This window comes from Labeo rohita, chromosome 16 (genome assembly GCF_022985175.1).
Source record: "Labeo rohita strain BAU-BD-2019 chromosome 16, IGBB_LRoh.1.0, whole genome shotgun sequence".
Taxonomy (NCBI): Eukaryota; Metazoa; Chordata; class Actinopteri; order Cypriniformes; family Cyprinidae; genus Labeo; species Labeo rohita.
In genome coordinates this window covers 18,779,597-18,796,913 of record NC_066884.1, presented here as the reverse complement: position 1 = coordinate 18,796,913, position 17,317 = coordinate 18,779,597, and the positions used below count along the sequence as shown (strand labels likewise).

The 17,317-nt window shown below is 33.6% G+C and overlaps 1 protein-coding gene across 3 annotated transcripts; it reads left to right on the top strand.

Annotated features, from left to right (window-relative positions):
- Nucleotides 1–1,303: 1,303 nt before the first annotated feature.
- dync1i1 (dynein, cytoplasmic 1, intermediate chain 1) lies at nt 1,304–17,316 on the top strand. 3 transcript variants are annotated; one of them, XM_051131027.1, is made up of 17 exons: nt 1,304–1,470; nt 2,136–2,250; nt 2,344–2,458; nt 4,530–4,671; nt 6,522–6,581; nt 6,837–6,952; nt 7,087–7,173; nt 7,264–7,426; nt 7,675–7,774; nt 9,271–9,396; nt 9,825–9,971; nt 12,514–12,627; nt 12,722–12,855; nt 12,944–13,088; nt 13,174–13,314; nt 15,212–15,337; nt 15,490–17,316. In XM_051131027.1, exons 2-17 carry the CDS (start codon nt 2,143–2,145, stop codon nt 15,601–15,603), a joined length of 1,938 nt encoding a protein of 645 aa, XP_050986984.1. In that variant the 5' UTR covers nt 1,304–1,470; nt 2,136–2,142; the 3' UTR covers nt 15,604–17,316. The 3 variants fall into 3 exon arrangements, with proteins under 3 accessions (XP_050986984.1, XP_050986986.1, XP_050986985.1); XM_051131029.1 differs by having other exon boundaries at nt 4,614–4,671; nt 15,490–17,315; XM_051131028.1 differs by having other exon boundaries at nt 4,581–4,671; nt 15,490–17,315.
- Nucleotide 17,317: the final 1 nt, after the last annotated feature.

Here is a 17,317-nt window from a genome sequence, read left to right as displayed (position 1 = left end):
AGTATTATTTTATTTAAAAACAAACCCATTTTTGATAAATTTAATGTATTCTTGGTAATTAACAGTGTTTTCTTTTTTCTTTTAAAAAAAAACTGACTTTTGATTTAATTTATCTATATATATATATACACACATTTAATGCACCCTTGCTAAAGTATTATTTTATTTAAAAACAAACCCATTTTTGATAAATTTAATGTATTCTTGGTAATTAACAGTGTTTTCTTTCTTTTTTTTTTTTAAACTGACTTTTGATACATTTAATGCATCCTTGCTAAAGTATTATTTTATTAAATATATATATATATATATATATATATAGATATATAGATATATAAATTTAATGCATCCTTGCTAATTAACAGTATTATTTTCTTTTAAAAAGCCTCACTTTTGATACATTTAATGCATCCTTGCTAAAGTATTTTATTTAAAAACAAACCCATTTTTGATAAATTTAATGTATTCTTGGTAATTAACAGTGTTTTCTTTTTTCCTTTAAAAAAACTGACTTTTGATTTAATTTATCTATATATATATACACACACATTTAATGCACCCTTGCTAAAGTATTATTTTATTTAAAAACAAAGCCATTTTTTGATAAATGTAATGTATTCTTGCTAATTAACAGTATTTTCTTTTTTTTTAAACTCTCTTTTGATACATTTAATGCATCCTTGCTAAAGTATTATTTTATTAATATATATATATATATATATATATATATATATATATATATATATATATATATATAGATAGATAGATAGATAGTTAGATCAATTGAATGCATCCTTGCTAATTAACAGTATTATTTTCTTAAAACAACAACAAAAAAACTTATTTTGATAAATGTAACGCATCCCTGCTAATTAACAGTATTTTCTTTTCTCTTTTGATAAATTTAATGCTTTCTTGCTAATTAACAATATTGTTTTTCTTCAAAAATGCTTCACTTTTGATACATTTAATGCGCCCTTGCTAAAGTATTATTTTCGTCAAAAATAAAAATAAAAAATCACGTTTGATAAATTTAATGCATCCTTGCTAAATAAAACTATTGTTTTCGTCAAAAAAAGAAAAAAAAAACCCGCTATTTTACTTGAAATCTTTTTTGGGTGTGTATCAAAAACTAGCGTGTCGCCTAGCTAGACTGCAACTTGTCGTATTGACCATCATAAACGAAATGTATGTAGTTATTATCATAAACATACGAATGTTTTCTATTTAGGCTCCTCACTCATCTTTATGACGACGAAACACTGCCCGTTGTTGCTGGGAGGCGTTGATGACGTATCGGCATCGAGCACTTCCGGCTTTTGGTGCTGATGAGACTGAAGTGAACTGGTGATGCTTTGTGTTTTCATTTAGCTGTCGATGCTCACGTGTAGATTTAAAGCCTCTTATTTCAGCATTTACGCGATAGAGCGCATCAGGCTTTGTCCAGTTTGGGTCGAAATAAAGAAGACGGTATAGTTAAATTATTACGTTATATAATATAGCTTATAACAGGTTTTTTTTTCGCGGGCTGAATTGATGCGTTCATTCATTGAAACGACAGCCTTTTGTGAATGAGCAGGATTGTGTTTTTAGTTTATCTGCCTATGTGTTTTCTTTTTTATCCCTTATGGAACATTATCATTTAATTTCTCATTGCAGAATATAAGGATAGATTGTAGTGTATAATAATGTAATTTTCCACATCCCCTTTTTATGTCTACGTGCAGGAGGTTCACCAAACATACTTAAAACAGGTTTAAATTATATAATGTATTTTAGTTTGTATGCTTGCTTATCAGTATATTGTAGATGTACTGTTGCAAATAGTGTTCTTCAAAATTGATTTAGTATTTAGTGTTCATTCAGACACCATATTTCGGCTTGGACTGTTTCTGTGTCCATTAGACTAATGGGCCTCTCCACAGGCTGATCTTCTCAGTAAATGTCAAAATGAAGCTGGATGTATAACTTCAGCCATACATAATACATATTATGCAGACACAGAACAGACCTTTACAAAATGACATTTGCTTGGATGGCCTCTAATGTGTGGCGTAGTTAATGTATGTTAAAGCACGACAACACTCATGCACGGGTACTAAAATTAAACCTAAAACTGTTCATACTATACATAGATTGAAGATGGCTGATAGAAGTGACCTGAAAGCTGAGCTTGAGCGCAAAAAGCAGCGCTTAGCCCAGATTCGAGAGGAGAAGAAAAGAAAGGAGGAAGAGAGAAAGAAGAAAGAGGTAGGTGGTGTTTTTGTTTGATGTAATAGCCATTAATAGTTTTATCACCTGCAAATATTTGTTCTGTGACGCAATGATTGACCTGTGATGCAGTCTGAGATGCTTCAGAGGGCTGAAAATGTGTCCGAAGACTCGGACCTGGACAGAAAGAGAAGAGAGACAGAGGCTCTTCTACAGAGCATTGGGATTTCACCAGAACCACCATTAGGTATGTAACACAGGACATACAGGTGTCTGTGCATGTACATAATGTGTGTGAGATACATTTTTATGAATGTGCATGCCACCTGCTTCAAAGAAATGTTAAAAGGAATCATCAGAAGTTTTTATAATGCAAAAGAAAAAAAGTCTTTAGTGCTATATCAGGGCTTCCCTCTAACCTTGTGAAAAAGAAGAATAGTTTCACTTACTAAAGAAATAAAGTACTTACAGAATATATTGGAGTTTTGCAAACAATGTAATGTTTTTGGACACTGAATTGCATGTTAACTGTAATTAAATATACATTATAGTTTAAAATTATAGCGAATGCAATTAGCTGAACTTTACGTAAGCTGGGTGTTTTTTTGAACCCCTTAAATAGGACATTTTCAATGTGAAATTTCATAATTACTTTTTGTGTCTTTAAAATATGTTTAAAGTGTACTGCTGAATGTGCTGACAAGCTTTTTTAGCAATCTAGAATCTACTTCATGCAATCATTTCTTGTGAAACTTGTATGTCAAGTATTTGCAGCGATGAGCTTGCAATTTAGTACATTTAAAATATATTCACTTGAAATATATTAAATAACACACTTAAGTAAAAAAAAATGCATATATATATATATATATATATATATATATAAAATAAAATATTTCATAAAATTATAATCAAGTACTTTACATGTGCTTTAGTATGTTAGTCAACACATCAAAATGTACAGTTGAAGTCAAAAGTTTACATACACCTTGAAGAATCTGCAAAATGTTTTTCAGCATTTTTGTGTATTTGAACCCTTTCCAACAATGACTGTATGACTTTGAGATCCATCTTTTTACACTGAGGACAACTGAGGGACTCATATGCAACTATTACAGAAGCTTCAAACACTCACTGATGCTCCAGAAAGAAAAATGATGCATTAAGAGCCGGGGGTAAAAACTTTTGAACAGAATGAGAATGTGTACATTTTTCTTATTATGCCTAAATATTATATTCTTTTCATTTAGTACTGTCTTCAGAAGCTACAGAAGATACTCACATGTTTCCCAAATAACAAAATATGTTAAATTTACCCTGAACTTCAAATTCAAAAGTTTTCATCCCCTAGTCCCAGAGTTGTCTTCAGTGTGAAAAGATGGATCTCAAAATCATACGGTCATTGTTGGAAAGGGTTCAAATACACAAAAATGCTGAAAAACCAAAGAATTTGTGGGACCTGAAGGATTTTTCTGAAGAACAGCGGGCAGTTTAACTGTTGAGGACAAACAAGGGGCTCATGAACAACTATAACTAAACAAAAAAACACAGCTGTGGATCATTCAGGTAACAACACAGTATTAAGAATCAAGTGTATGTAAACTTTTGACTTCAACTGTATGTACTTTGAAGCATACTAATTACACCTTTTAAGTGTGTTACAAAGTCATGAAAGTGTATTCACTTTAAGTACATTTCAGTGGCATTTTTTTAATTAATATTATATTATCTGTAAGTGCAGGTTTTTAAAATATACTTCTATTTGAAGTACACTACAAGTGCAAATTTATTATAATTATACACTTCTTTTTCACAAGACTATGGTTCAGGTTAGACTGATTTTTGCTGTTTTATATATAAAGGGCATGCTGCTTCGGCCTGTATTTGAGTCTTACATTTTTTTTGGATCCTCTTTGCGGGAATGTCTCGTGACCTCTCTCAATTTTTTGCTAGATGTAAATCCGATCAGATTTTAGGCCATTTCAGATTTATGTATAAGTTAGGGCATGGATTCATCCCCAATACAATTACTAAAAAAGTTTATTGAACTCCTGTAATGAACACTGTGGCTGTACTTGAAGCAGACGACTCACACTCGATTTATAAGGTGTATTTAATGTAAAATTGTAAACATATAATTAGACAAGATGAGATGATTCAATAGCCATTTCAAATTTCTAACATTATAGAGAGAAGTGAAATTCGCTTGACAATCTCTCCTGTTGTTTTTCCTTTTGGATTTTTTTCTCTTTGATTTGACCATTTCAATCCATTCTGTTCATTTTGATTTGCCTGTGTCTGCCACTGCTGGCCATCAGTGCAGCCACTGCAGCTTTTAACATGGGATACCTGTTATTTTCATTATTTAGTCCCAACCCCTATGTCTCCCTCTTCGCAATCAGTGAGCCCACCCAGTGAAACGGGAAGTCAGGAGTCCATAGATGGAGGGACAGTGGGAAGGTATGAAATCTGCATGTGTGATTGTTGTTTGTACACCAGACTATATATATATAATCTTTAATCCATGTTGAAATATTTTTACATTTCCTGAAATATAAATGTATATGGGAGGAGTGTTTTAATGCAGTTTTCAAACTGGATTCTACAAACATCCTAGGAGGTCTGTGGCAAATTTAAGAAGAACAAAAAAATATGTATTTTTAGGAATGCCAAAGTTTACTGGAAAAAATGTGAAAGAATATTCATTGTGAATTTCTCTCCAGATTTATACATCTAGCAATATTCTAATAATGATTACAAAAAAGCACACAATATTTTTTCTAATTCATATTTTAATTAATTTAAATAAAATTGCTTTATTTGTATTATATTTTATAAAAATTTAATTAAAATGATATTGTAACAATTTAAAAGCCAGTTGTTTAATTTTGCATGTCATGTTTTTTTTCACCACACAGTATAAATTGCTTTTTATATAGTATATTTAGCTGCTTCATATGTTTAGATGGGGGTCCCTCACAATACGATCATCATATTTGGGGGGCTTCGGTATCAAAAATTCCTGTTTTAAAGGATGTGAGCTTTGAGACTGATAGCAGTTTAAAATTTGCTCATATATTTTTATCAACGCGTCAGACAATATTATTTATTATAAGCCCATTTCCACCACTGAATAAAAAATAAAAACAGGTAATTGCGACTTTTTATCTCACAGTTGCGAGTTTACATCTTGCAATTCTGACTTTTTTTCTCAGAACTGTGTGATATAAACACGCAATTCTGAGAAATAAAGTCAGAATTGTGAGATATAAATTGTGACTTTTTTCACAGAATATAGTTTATATCTTGCAGTTCACATTTCATAACATGCAATTGCGAGTTATTAAGTCTTGAATTGTAGATATAAACTCACTGAAAAAAAAATCTTTTTTCTTTTATCAGTCTTTTCCCCCTTCAAAATTGGACTTTGTAACTCGCAATTGCGAGTTTACATCTCAGAAAGAATTGCGAGATACAAACTCGCATTTGCGAGAAAAAAAGTCTGAATTATGAGATACAAACTTGCATTTGCAAGAAAAAAGTCCGAATTACAAGACAAACTCAGTTGCGAGAAAAAAAATAGAATTGTGAGATTTAAACTCGCAATTGCGAAAAAAGTCAGAATTATGAGATATAAACTCAGTTGTGAGAAAAAAGTCAGAATTGCGAGATACAGATTTGTATTGCAAAAAAAAGTCAGAATTGCAGGTTTATATCTCACAAGTCTGACTTTATAACTTCACGCAGTTCTGAGAAAAATGTCAGAATAACCTTTTTTTTAAATTTTGATTCGGTGGCAGAAACGTGCTTCCATACTATTAAGCATTATTTAAGGCAATTCAGTATTTAATGAGAAAATTGTTTGAAGGATATTTCTTTTAGGGAAATAATTTCTCTTTATCCATTAGTTCTTAAATCAAAACTGCCATGATCTATGCAAGTTTGAAACTATTTTATTTCCTTTTTTGATTTCTATAATCCTTTAAAACTAAGTCTAATGTCTTTCCTTTTCCCTACATCTTTTGTTGGGGACATCAGATATCGGTAAGGAGAACTGTTGATTTCATCATTGTTAGGTCCTGGCATTCGTTGATGCATCACCCATCAGTGGATGTCGTTCTGTTGTAGCTGATTTAGAGTATGGTGCCACAGTCTATATGTGATTTCATCTAAGAGACAGCGTGTTATCTCATGTAATCATGCATGAAAGAAGGTTATGCACTGCTGATGAAGCTGCAGGACCTAATCATGCATACTCTTAGTCTCATTCCTCCTAACCATTAAGTGATCTATTCTTCTGACCTCTCTAGGACGTTACAGTGGGACACCGACCCCTCAGCTCTTCAGCTTCTCGCAGATTCTGTTCATGGGTGAGACGGCCACCTCAAATTGCATTCACATTATTAAAGATGATACAGGATAAAACCAAAAATGACAATTCTGCCAATTACTTACCCTCAAGTTGTTCCAAAACCTGTATGAATTTCTTTCTTGTGCTGAACATAAAAGAAGATATTTTGAAAAATTACGGTAACCAAACAGTTTCTGGTCCCCACTGACTTTTATCAGTCAGTCAAACAGTCATGAAAACAATGCATTAGAATACTTTGGGTTTGCTTTCTTAGGTGCAGGATGCAAAGGCTTGGTGCATCAAAAATTGTTCAGATTGATTTCATGCCAAAAGAACTGGTGACATACTGTAAAGAGACACAGACTCCTGTTGCATCTGATCAGCCTGAAGGTAAAGAGCTGTTTTTATTTCTATTTAATAATTGAGATGGATATCTGTGCATATAAAACTGAATATGATGGCTTAGCTCACAAAACAAATGCATCACTGCTTAAAATGTTTCCAAAAATGACTATTTTCCACAGAGGAGGAGGATGAGGAACTGTCAGTGACCAAATCTGAGCCGGTGCCACAGCAGCTGGAGGAGGAGAGCTCTCAGGAGACCGAAGAAGGCAAGAAGAATCACAGTTTTATTTTAATTAATACATTTAAAAGAAGTGTAACATCACACAGAGCTGTATGAACATGTCTATCTCCTCTAGTTTATCCTAGAGAACTGACCAACGAGGAAAAAGAGCAGATTGTTCATTCAGAGGATTTCCTGTTTTTCTTCGACCGAAGTATCCGTGTAATGGAGCGAGTGTTGGCCGAGGATACGGACATTTTCTTTGACTACAGTGGGCGAGATATGGAAGACAAAGAAGGGTCAGCAGAGGCTTATGTAACAGTCAAACATTCACAGATTCCCACATGATGACAAAAAAAGTTATTCTGTACTAGACAGTTTGTTTAACCTAATGTAGGATGATGATGGTTTAATGGTTTGAAATCAAGTTTAATGAGGTGACCCAGAAACTGAAGAGTTGCTCTCAGCCTCAAGTGACTCCTGGGAAACTTACTGTAAATTGCTTTGGATGATTGTACCAGAATGCAAAGGTTTGTTTTGTTCTCAGGGACATGCAAGCCGGATCAAACTTGTGTTTTAATCGTCATTTCTACGATGAGCATTGGTCCAAACATCGAGTTGTCACTTCCCTGGATTGGTCGCCACAGGTACTTTATTAGAAAAATTGCATTAATATAAGCAGTGCTGGTTAGTAACTGATTACATGTAATCTGGACTATGTAGGGCCCTCAGTCATAAAAATGGAATTTGCCAAATCAAAAGTAGGTCAGTACACTTAAATCAAAATGCAATATGGACTAGTGTGTATAAATATTAAGATGCAAAAATAGTAATTAAATATGAATCATGTTCTGTGTGTGAATGAATAGCGCAGACACACAGTTTCATTTACTACACACGTACTGAAGCCCGTGTGACACTCGCAGTGTTTTCAGCCTCTGCCGAACTGCTCTGAGAGTCACTTCATGAGCATGTTACTATTTCTTTTGAGAAAAACTGTCATATGACATGCAAACAGAAACTGAAGGTCTTTACAGCAACCCGTCAAAATAAAAGTTCAGTTTAACTTGAAGAAAATGTGACACAAATATATTACTCAATGTAATGATAGTACTACTACTAATAAAACTATTATTAAAACATTATTTTACATTATATATATAAGGAATATTTACCCAAAAAATTATTTACTAGAATTTATTTACCAGAAAAAATGTAATTACGCAACACAGTATTTCTGGAAAAAAGAAATAAAATAATAATAAATTAATTAGAGATTTTGTTCATTAAAATTTTATGAAAATGGAATCCATAAAATGAGTGGAAGACAGAATTTGGTAAAAATAAAACTGAATTTGAGAAACAAATGAAACCTATTTCATAAGGTTTTGTTAAACGTTTAATAATAATAATAATGTATTCATTAAAATAGATTGTAGAAAATTAAAACAGAAAAAAAACAAACAAACAAAAAAAAAACAGAATTTGGAAAAAAAAAGTAAAACAGAATATGGGAAAACATAAAACTGATTTCATAGGGCTCTAGGATTAGGTAATCAGACTCCAAAAATAAAAAAATTCTAATTCTATTACATTTTAAAATGGTTATAATCAGATTACAGTTATATTTACATGATTACATATTATTAACACAAAGGCAGTTAATTATTTACGCTTATTGTTTTTTTTCTCCTTTAAATTTTTCTTTCTCTGCCGCTTATTCACATTTACAAAATCAATTTTGTGGAATTATTTATTCATTTTAATTCTATATTTTTATGATATCATAATAATTACTAGCTTTTCACCAACTCACAAAACCCCTGCAGTTCTTTCACAAACCCCAGTTTGGGAAACCTTGATGTAATATTTAATGCACTTCATGATTATAGCAACGAATGGAATATATTTCCTTTCTCTCTTTGTTATATCAATATGGTGCATAGCAATCCCATTCAGATCTATGTGTGTAAATGTGTTAGATCAAAAGTAGTCTAAAAGTAATCAAAAATTAGTCAGAATAATGTCTAATATGTGTAATCCAACAATTTGTAATAACAGATAAGTAGCAGACTACATTCATGATATGCATAATAATATTGACATACAGCAAATTGTATTCAGTCACATGTTCTTTTTGCAGTATCCTGAATTGCTAGTGGCCTCGTACAACACTAATGAGGATGCGCCTCATGAGCCAGATGGAGTTGTGCTGGTCTGGAACATGAAGTTTAAGAAGATGACCCCTGAGTACATTTTCCACTGTCAGGTTTGAATTCTCATTGCTCACAATTAAATAACTAGTCTGAAAGCCTGAATGTTGATCCTTTTAGCTACATTTCAATATACTGTATATTTTTCGTTACATATTAAACAGTGAGTAATCCACTTTAAATGAAAAAGCTTGAATCTAAATGGAATTTCTATTATAAAAATACACAATAGAGCTCAGCTTTTGAATATTGTCTGCGTCACTAATGCACGTCATCCTGTGTTTGCGTTGATGTCACTTCTGAATGAACTCTCATTGTTCAGCTCCTTGTCTGTATGCTCCCCTTGTGCATTTCAACCTTAACGGAGGATGAGCTGATGTCATCTTTACCAAAATACTAACTGTAGCAAATGAGGTCTATAACTGGCGTTAAGTAATAACTGCTACATTCGACCAATAATGCATTTTATGGTTTTCCTTTATAGTCCTCAGTGATGTCAGTTGGCTTTGCTCAGTTTCATCCCAACCTTGTGATCGGAGGGACTTACTCAGGACAGATAGCACTGTGGGACAATCGAAGTCACAGGAGGACCCCAGTGCAACGAACGCCCTTGTCTGCAACTGCACACACTGTAAGACAATCAGTTACAGATAAAATGTTTAAAAATACAATGCAGTGTGTTGGTGGCTTAATGGTTAAAAATCTGAGCTGAAAACACCAGCGTTGCCAGGTCATTGAGGTGACCCAGAAACTGAAGAGTCGCACTCAACCTCAAGTTTTTCCTGAGACTTTAGTTATTGCAAATTGCAGAATTAAAAGGATAGTTCACCCAAAAATGAAAATTCTGTCATTAATTTCTCACCCTCATGTCGTTTCAAACCTGTAAGACCTTTGTTTATTTTCAGAACACAAATGAAGATCATTTTTATGAAATCCGAGAGCTTTCTGACCCTAGACAGAAATGCAACTACCATGTTCAAAGCCCAGAAAGGTAGTAAGGACATTGTTAAAGGGTTCCTGTTATGCTTTTTCACTTTTTGAACTGTAGTCAGTGTGTGGTGTGTATCTTTGGGCATAAAAAAGATCAACAAAGTTACAAGTCTCAAAGTCCACTTCAAAAGGAGATATTTTGTTTTTAAAAAACCCTTTTCAAGAACTACAACGAACGGTTCCTTTGGACTACAGTGTTTGTTTTCCGCATGCAATGAGAACCGCTTCAGTGAGACACAGCGTGATGGGTATAAACACAAGCATTGACTGGAGTGGCCGCTTCAGAGCTTTAACGCGCCACAGACGTGTGCAGTGTGTGGTAAGAGATTTATTCATCATACAGTGCAGATAGCTTCATTTAATAATGCAAGTGCAAGGCAAAGACGGGTGTTTCTCCTCATCAGTCCAAAACAAGTCCAATAATATGCATCCATCCATAATAAAAACTTCCTCACACGGCTTCGGGGGGTTAATAAAGGCCTCCTGTAGCGAATCGATATGTTTTTGTAAGAAAAATATCCATATTTAAAATGTAAGAATCACTTTAATCTAGCTTGCACTAACAGTTGTACATGGAACTTGCTTCTTTGACAAGGGGCGTGGCAGTACTGAAACACCGTCTAAGCTGTTCGCCAATCACAATGCAGTGGGACAGCTAACCAATCACAACACATTGCGTTTTTCGGAAGGCTGGCCTTCATTAAACCCGGAACTAATCAAGCCTTATGTGCCAGGCTGGGAGAAATGTATTGTAATAATGTAAATTATGTTAAAAAATAATGCGTTTTTCGAACCACCAAGCATGAAAGCATGTTCTAGTACACCACCAAAACAAAATCAAGACTTTGTAAAAGAGCATAATAGGACCCCTTTAAATTAGTCCATGTGACATCGGTGGTTCAACTGTAATATTATGAAGATATAAGAATATTGCACAAAAAAAACCGTAAAATAAAATAACGACTTTATTCAACAATTTCTTCTTTTCTGTGTCAGTCTACTATTCTTGTAGCTTCATAAAATTTGAAGGATTAGTTCACTTTAAGACCAAAAATTTACAGAAAATGTACTCACCCCCTTGTCATCCAATCCATGACTTGTCTTTCTTCAGTCGTAAAGAAATTACGTTTTTTGAGGAAAACATTTCAGGATTTCTCTCTGTGTAATGGACTTCCAAAATGCAGTTTAAATGCAGCTTGAAAGGGCTCTAAACGATCCCAGTCGAGGAATGTTATTTTATCCCAGTCAGTTATTTTATTTAAAAAAATACAATTTATATACTTTTAACCTCAAACGCTCATCTTGTCTAGTTCTGTGTGAACTGTTTTTTTTGGTTATGACAGTTAGGGTACGTCTAAAAACTCCTGTCTCATTTTCTCCTCCAGCTTCAAAATCGCCCTACATCGCTGTTTTTACCTTTTTTTTGGTAAAGGGTGTTTGATATCTGCATGTTCACTTTGTAAACTCTGGGTGGTACTTCTGCAGCGATGTAGGACGATTTTGAAGTTGGAGGTGAAAATGAGATTGGAGTTTTTAGATGTACCCTAACTGTCATGACTGGAACGAAAACAGTTCACACAGAACTAGACGAGATAAGCGTTTGAGGTTAAAAAAATAAAAATAACCAATCGTTTTGCTAGATGAGACCCCTTTTCCTCGGCTGGGATCATTTAGAGCCCTTTGAAGCTGCATTTAAACTGTATTTTGGAAGTTCAAATTGGTGGCACCTTAGAAGTCCACTATATGGAGAGAAATCCTGAAATGTTTTCAAAAAAATATAATTTCTTTAAGACTGAAGAAAGAAAGACATGAACATCTTGGATGACAAGGGAGTGAGTACATTATCGGTAAATTTTTGCTCTGGAAGTGAACCAATCCTTTCAGTTTGACCACTGTTTTAACAATGTCCTTATTACCTTTCTGGGCCTTGAACGTGATAGTTGTCTTGCAGAAAGCTCTCGTATTTCTCAAGAATTTCTTAATTTGTGTTACGAAGATGAACAAAGGTCTTAGGGGTTTGGAACGACAATGAGGGTGAGTAATTTATGACATAATTTTCATTTTTTGGTGGACTATCCCTTTAAAGACACTTTTTTTCATTTTATGGCAAAGCAATCCCTAACAATACCCATATCAGCTCCTACAAAAAAATAAGGATTACAAAACTGTCACATTTTTTGCAGCATCCCGTGTACTGTGTGAATGTAGTCGGAACACAAAATGCCAACAACTTGATTACAGTATCCACAGATGGCAAGATGTGCTCCTGGAGTCTGGATATGCTCTCGCAGCCTCAGGTGTCCAGATAACACATTTAGACAGATTGAATTATTGTCATTTGAGATTTGACTGATATTAAACCATACATTATATGTCTGTTGTTACTCACAGGAGAGTATGGAGCTGATCTACAACAAGTCAAAACCAGTGGCCGTCACTTGTATGGCCTTCCCCGCAAGTGATGTGAATAACTATGTGGTAGGAAGTGAGGAGGGCACGGTTTACACAGCATCCCGCCATGGAAGGTTGGTGGTTCTTGCAATGTAATTTTCATATTTGTGCAACACTTTATAAAAAACTACTTTACTCTTACCCTGAACTTGCCTCATGCAGTAAGGCTGGTATTGGTGAAATGTTTGATGGGCATCAGGGTCCTGTGACTGGAATCAGCTGCCATAACGCTGTGGGTCCGGTTGACTTCTCCCACCTCTTTACCACTTCCTCATTTGACTGGACGGTCAAACTGTGGTCAACCAAAGTAAGTGTTGTTTTGGAACTTATGTGTTGCTTGTTATGTATTTTGATCATTATGTGAATATAACTATTCCATCTATTTTTGACAGCATAACAAGCCGCTGTATTCCTTTGAAGACAATGCAGACTATGTATATGATATTATGTGGTCTCCAGTGCATCCAGCACTTTTTGCTACAGTGGATGGCAATGGTCGTTTGGACCTCTGGAATCTTAACAACTACACCGAGGTCAGGGGAACCGCAAGTCATTACATTCTTAACTCAGTGATCTGTCTTCTGTATTATATAAGAAGAAAATTAATTTCACTTTAATTAATATTATGAGAAGAGGAACCCAATTCGGGGAAGGAAACCCCTGAATTAAAATTATCCCACATGTCATCGGATTTTGACAGAATACACATAGATAGATAAGGAGCCAGAATTTTACCTTTTGGGGTACAACAGCTTGTCCCTGGAGCAGTGCCCTTTTTTACCCCAGTAGGAACATATTAGTACCTTAAGAGTATGTATTACTACTCTAAGCTACTAATATGTAACTATTAGGGGTAAAAAAAAAAAGGTACAAATATGTTCTTTTAAGGGTACTGCTTGTGACAAGTGTAAAATATCAAATGCATACTATGTTCAAAGGTTTGAGGTCAGTAAGTGTTTGTGTTTTTTTAAGAAGTTTTGGGAAGGCTGTATTTATTTGATCAAAATACCGTTAAAACAGTAATATTATGAAATATTATTGTTATGAAAAGGTTTCTATTTTGATATATTTTAAAATATCATTTATTCCTGTGATGGCAAAGCTATATTTTTAGAAGCTATTACTCTAGTTTTCAGTGTTACACAATCCTTCAGAAATCATTCTAATATGAGCTAATTTCCTGCTCAATAAACATGTTTTATATATTATTAACATATAATAACGTTTTATATATTATTTTATCAATGTTGAGAATAGCTTAATGTTTTTTTCTTTAAAGCATGATACTTTTTTGTCATCTTTGTTGGTAAAGAAGTTAAAATGAACAGAATTATTTTAAATTTAATTTCTGTAACAGTGTAAAAGTCTTACTGTCACTTTTGATCAATTTAATGCATTCCTGATGAAACAGTATTGTAAATGCAGTTTGACTCAATGCAATTGATAATTTAATTAAATAATTACAAATTAAATAACAGAATTTTAGTCAGATACATTTGAATTACACTATACAATTTTATGCATTACATACAGGCCATTTTGTCATTAAAAGGAAGTCATATTAGCAATAAACTATGAATTCAGATTAAATGTTTAATTTAAAAGATGTTTGAAATGTACATCTAAGTCATGGAATGATTAAAAAATAATTCCATGAATTATAATAATTATCAAATTAAATAATAAAACATCAACAAAACATGCCATGGGGACTCATTTTAACCTTATGTTTAAAAAAAAATTGTTAGCACACAAATTTAAATAATTATTACACTACCAGTCAAAAGTTTTTGAACAGTAAGATTTTTTTTATATGAAGTCTCTTCTGCTCACCAAGCCTGCATTTATTTGATCCAAAGTACAGCAAAAACAGTGACATTTTTAAATATTTTTACTATTTAAAATAACTGCTTTCTGTTTGATTATATTTTAAAATGTATTTTATTCCTGTGATTTCAAAGCTGAATTTTTAGCATCATTACTCCAGTCACATGATCCTTCAGAAATCATTCTAATAGTCTGATTTGGTGCTCAAAAAACTTTTTATTTTAAATTATTTTATAAATTACATTTTAAAATATATTCAAATAGAAGGCAGTTATTTTAAATAGTAAATTGTAGTAAAAATATTTCACAATTTTAACTGCTTTTGCTGTGTTTTGGATCAAATAAATGCAGGCTTGGTTTTTTACATTTATGTTCACGTCAAGTCAAAATTAATAAGAGCATAACCACTGAATAAATGTGTCGAGATGCAATTTAGTGACATCTTTAGTCATGAAAAAAAACAAAGGTGGTGAAGGATGCAGATTGCCTTTACTTGATATCTGTGTGCTTGATGCTAAATTAGATGACAGCTAAATCGTGTTGCCACACAGTGTTATTACATTTATATTTTCGCTCCCAAAACAAGTTTCTTGTGTGTACCAGGTGCCATCCGCAAGTGTGACAGTAGAGGGAGGATGTGCCCTGAACCGGGTCAGATGGGCGTCAGGGGGCAGAGAGGTGGCCGTGGGTGATTCAGAGGGCCAAGTTTGGATCTACGACGTGGGAGAGGTAATAACACCTCCATTATGAGTACACAAACACATGTATCATTCTCTAACATTCGGATGAATTGTAACTATTAGCACTCATAGTCAAATACACAGGCGGATCGAACAAAGTGCAAATTAGTAATGCAGAAGTTGGTTGTATTTCTATTTTAGCAGTTTGCTGTGCCACATACAGACGACTGGAGCAAATTTGCCCGCACGCTCATGGAGATTCGCGCAAACCGAGGGGATGGAGAGGAAGAAGGTGCTTTGGAGCTGCCTGCCTGAAACACACACACACACACATTTACATTCAGTGAGAAACACGTAAAGATACGTTGAAACAGATGCTTGATATAAAGTGAGTGAATCACACATTCACGCTGCTGTGATCACAGGTCTTTTTTCTTTTGCCTACAAAAGTCTATTTATAGCATGGGTGTTAATTAGCAGTAACTCCTCTTTCAATGCTAATAGTTAATTCCAGAACACACACAGGTGAATGGGCTTGATCTAACTATATCTAGGGCTTGCAGTGACTATATAGGAGTGAGCCATTGTGATCAAATTTTAGCAAAATAGGTGTGCGGGAATTATAATTGTTAGATTATTTTACATACAGTTGTAGTTAAATTTGCATACACCTTGCAGAATCTGCAAAATGTTAATTATTTGACCAAAATTAGAGGGATCATACAAAATGCATGTTATTTTTTATTTAGTACTGACCTGAACTGATATTTCACATAAACATATTAGTTTAGCGATAGTTGTTCATGAGTCCCTTGTTTGTCCTGAACAGTTAAACTACCAGCTGTTCTTCAGAAAAATCCTTTAGCTCTCACAAATTCTTTGGTTTTTTCAGCATTTTGTGTATTTGAATCCTTTCCGACAATGACTGTATTATTTTCAGATCCATCTTTTCACACTGAGGACAGTTGAGGGACTCATTTGCAACTATTACAGAAGCTTCAAACGCTCACTGATGCTCCAGACAGAAACACAATGCACTGAGCCAAAGATCCGGGTAAATTTAACTTATTTTGTCTTCTGGGAAATATGTAAGTATCCTCTGTAGCTTCTGAAGGGCAGTACTAAATTAAAAAAAAATATGATATTTGGACAAAATAATAAAAATGCACACATCTTCATTCTGTTCAAAAGTTTTCACCCCCCAGCGCTTATTGCATCATTTCTCCTTCTGGAGCATCAGTAAGTGTTTAAACCTTTTGTAATCGTTGCATATGAGTCTCACAGTTGTCCTCAGTGTGAAAAGACAGATCTCAAAATCATACAGTAATTGCTGGAAAGGGTTCAAATACACTAATAAAAATGCTAAAAAACTAAAGAATTTGTGGGACCTAAAGGATTTTTCTGAAGAACAGTGCACAGTTTAACTGGTTTTAGGACAAACAAGGGACTAAAAAAAATAAAAACAGCTCTGGATCATTTTGGTAAAAACACAGTATTAAGAATCAAGTGTATGAAAAATTTTGCAACAGGGTCATTTTTATAAATTCAGCTATTATTTTCTCTTGTGGACTATATGTACATGTCTTTTATGTAAAACATCTTATTCAGGTCAGCACTACATAAAAAAATAACATGCATTTTCTAAAATCCCTCTTATTTTGGTCAAATAATTAACATTTTGCAGATTCCGCAAGGTGTATGTAAACTTTCGACTTTACCTCTGTGTTAAAGTACAAGGTCATACTGAGATATGTACTGACTCTTATGTAAAGATGTATTACAGCAAAACTTACGAATGTGACTTGTTTTTCCTCCGAGCTTTTATGTTGTAAGTGTGCATAATTTAATATAAACCTGCAACATAAAACAACCACAAAGTGTGAACTTCCAATAAAGGTCATTGTGTCTCAAATCGTGCGTTTTAAAATTCATTTAAGCAGTTGCGGGTGATAAAAAGTTTGAATATCGATGTCATATCACTTCATAACGTTTTCGTGTCATTAAAGCTTTTATCTTTAATCACAATGAC

Coding starts and splice junctions, on each gene's coding strand:
- dync1i1 (XM_051131027.1), top strand. CDS start 2,143: ATGGCTGATAGAAGTGACCTGAAAGCTGAGCTTGAGCGCAAAAAGCAG. Junction 6,953..7,086: donor TGCATCTGATCAGCCTGAAG/GTAAAGAGCTGT, acceptor TATTTTCCACAG/AGGAGGAGGATGAGGAACTG. Junction 13,315..15,211: donor ATCTTAACAACTACACCGAG/GTCAGGGGAACC, acceptor TGTGTGTACCAG/GTGCCATCCGCAAGTGTGAC.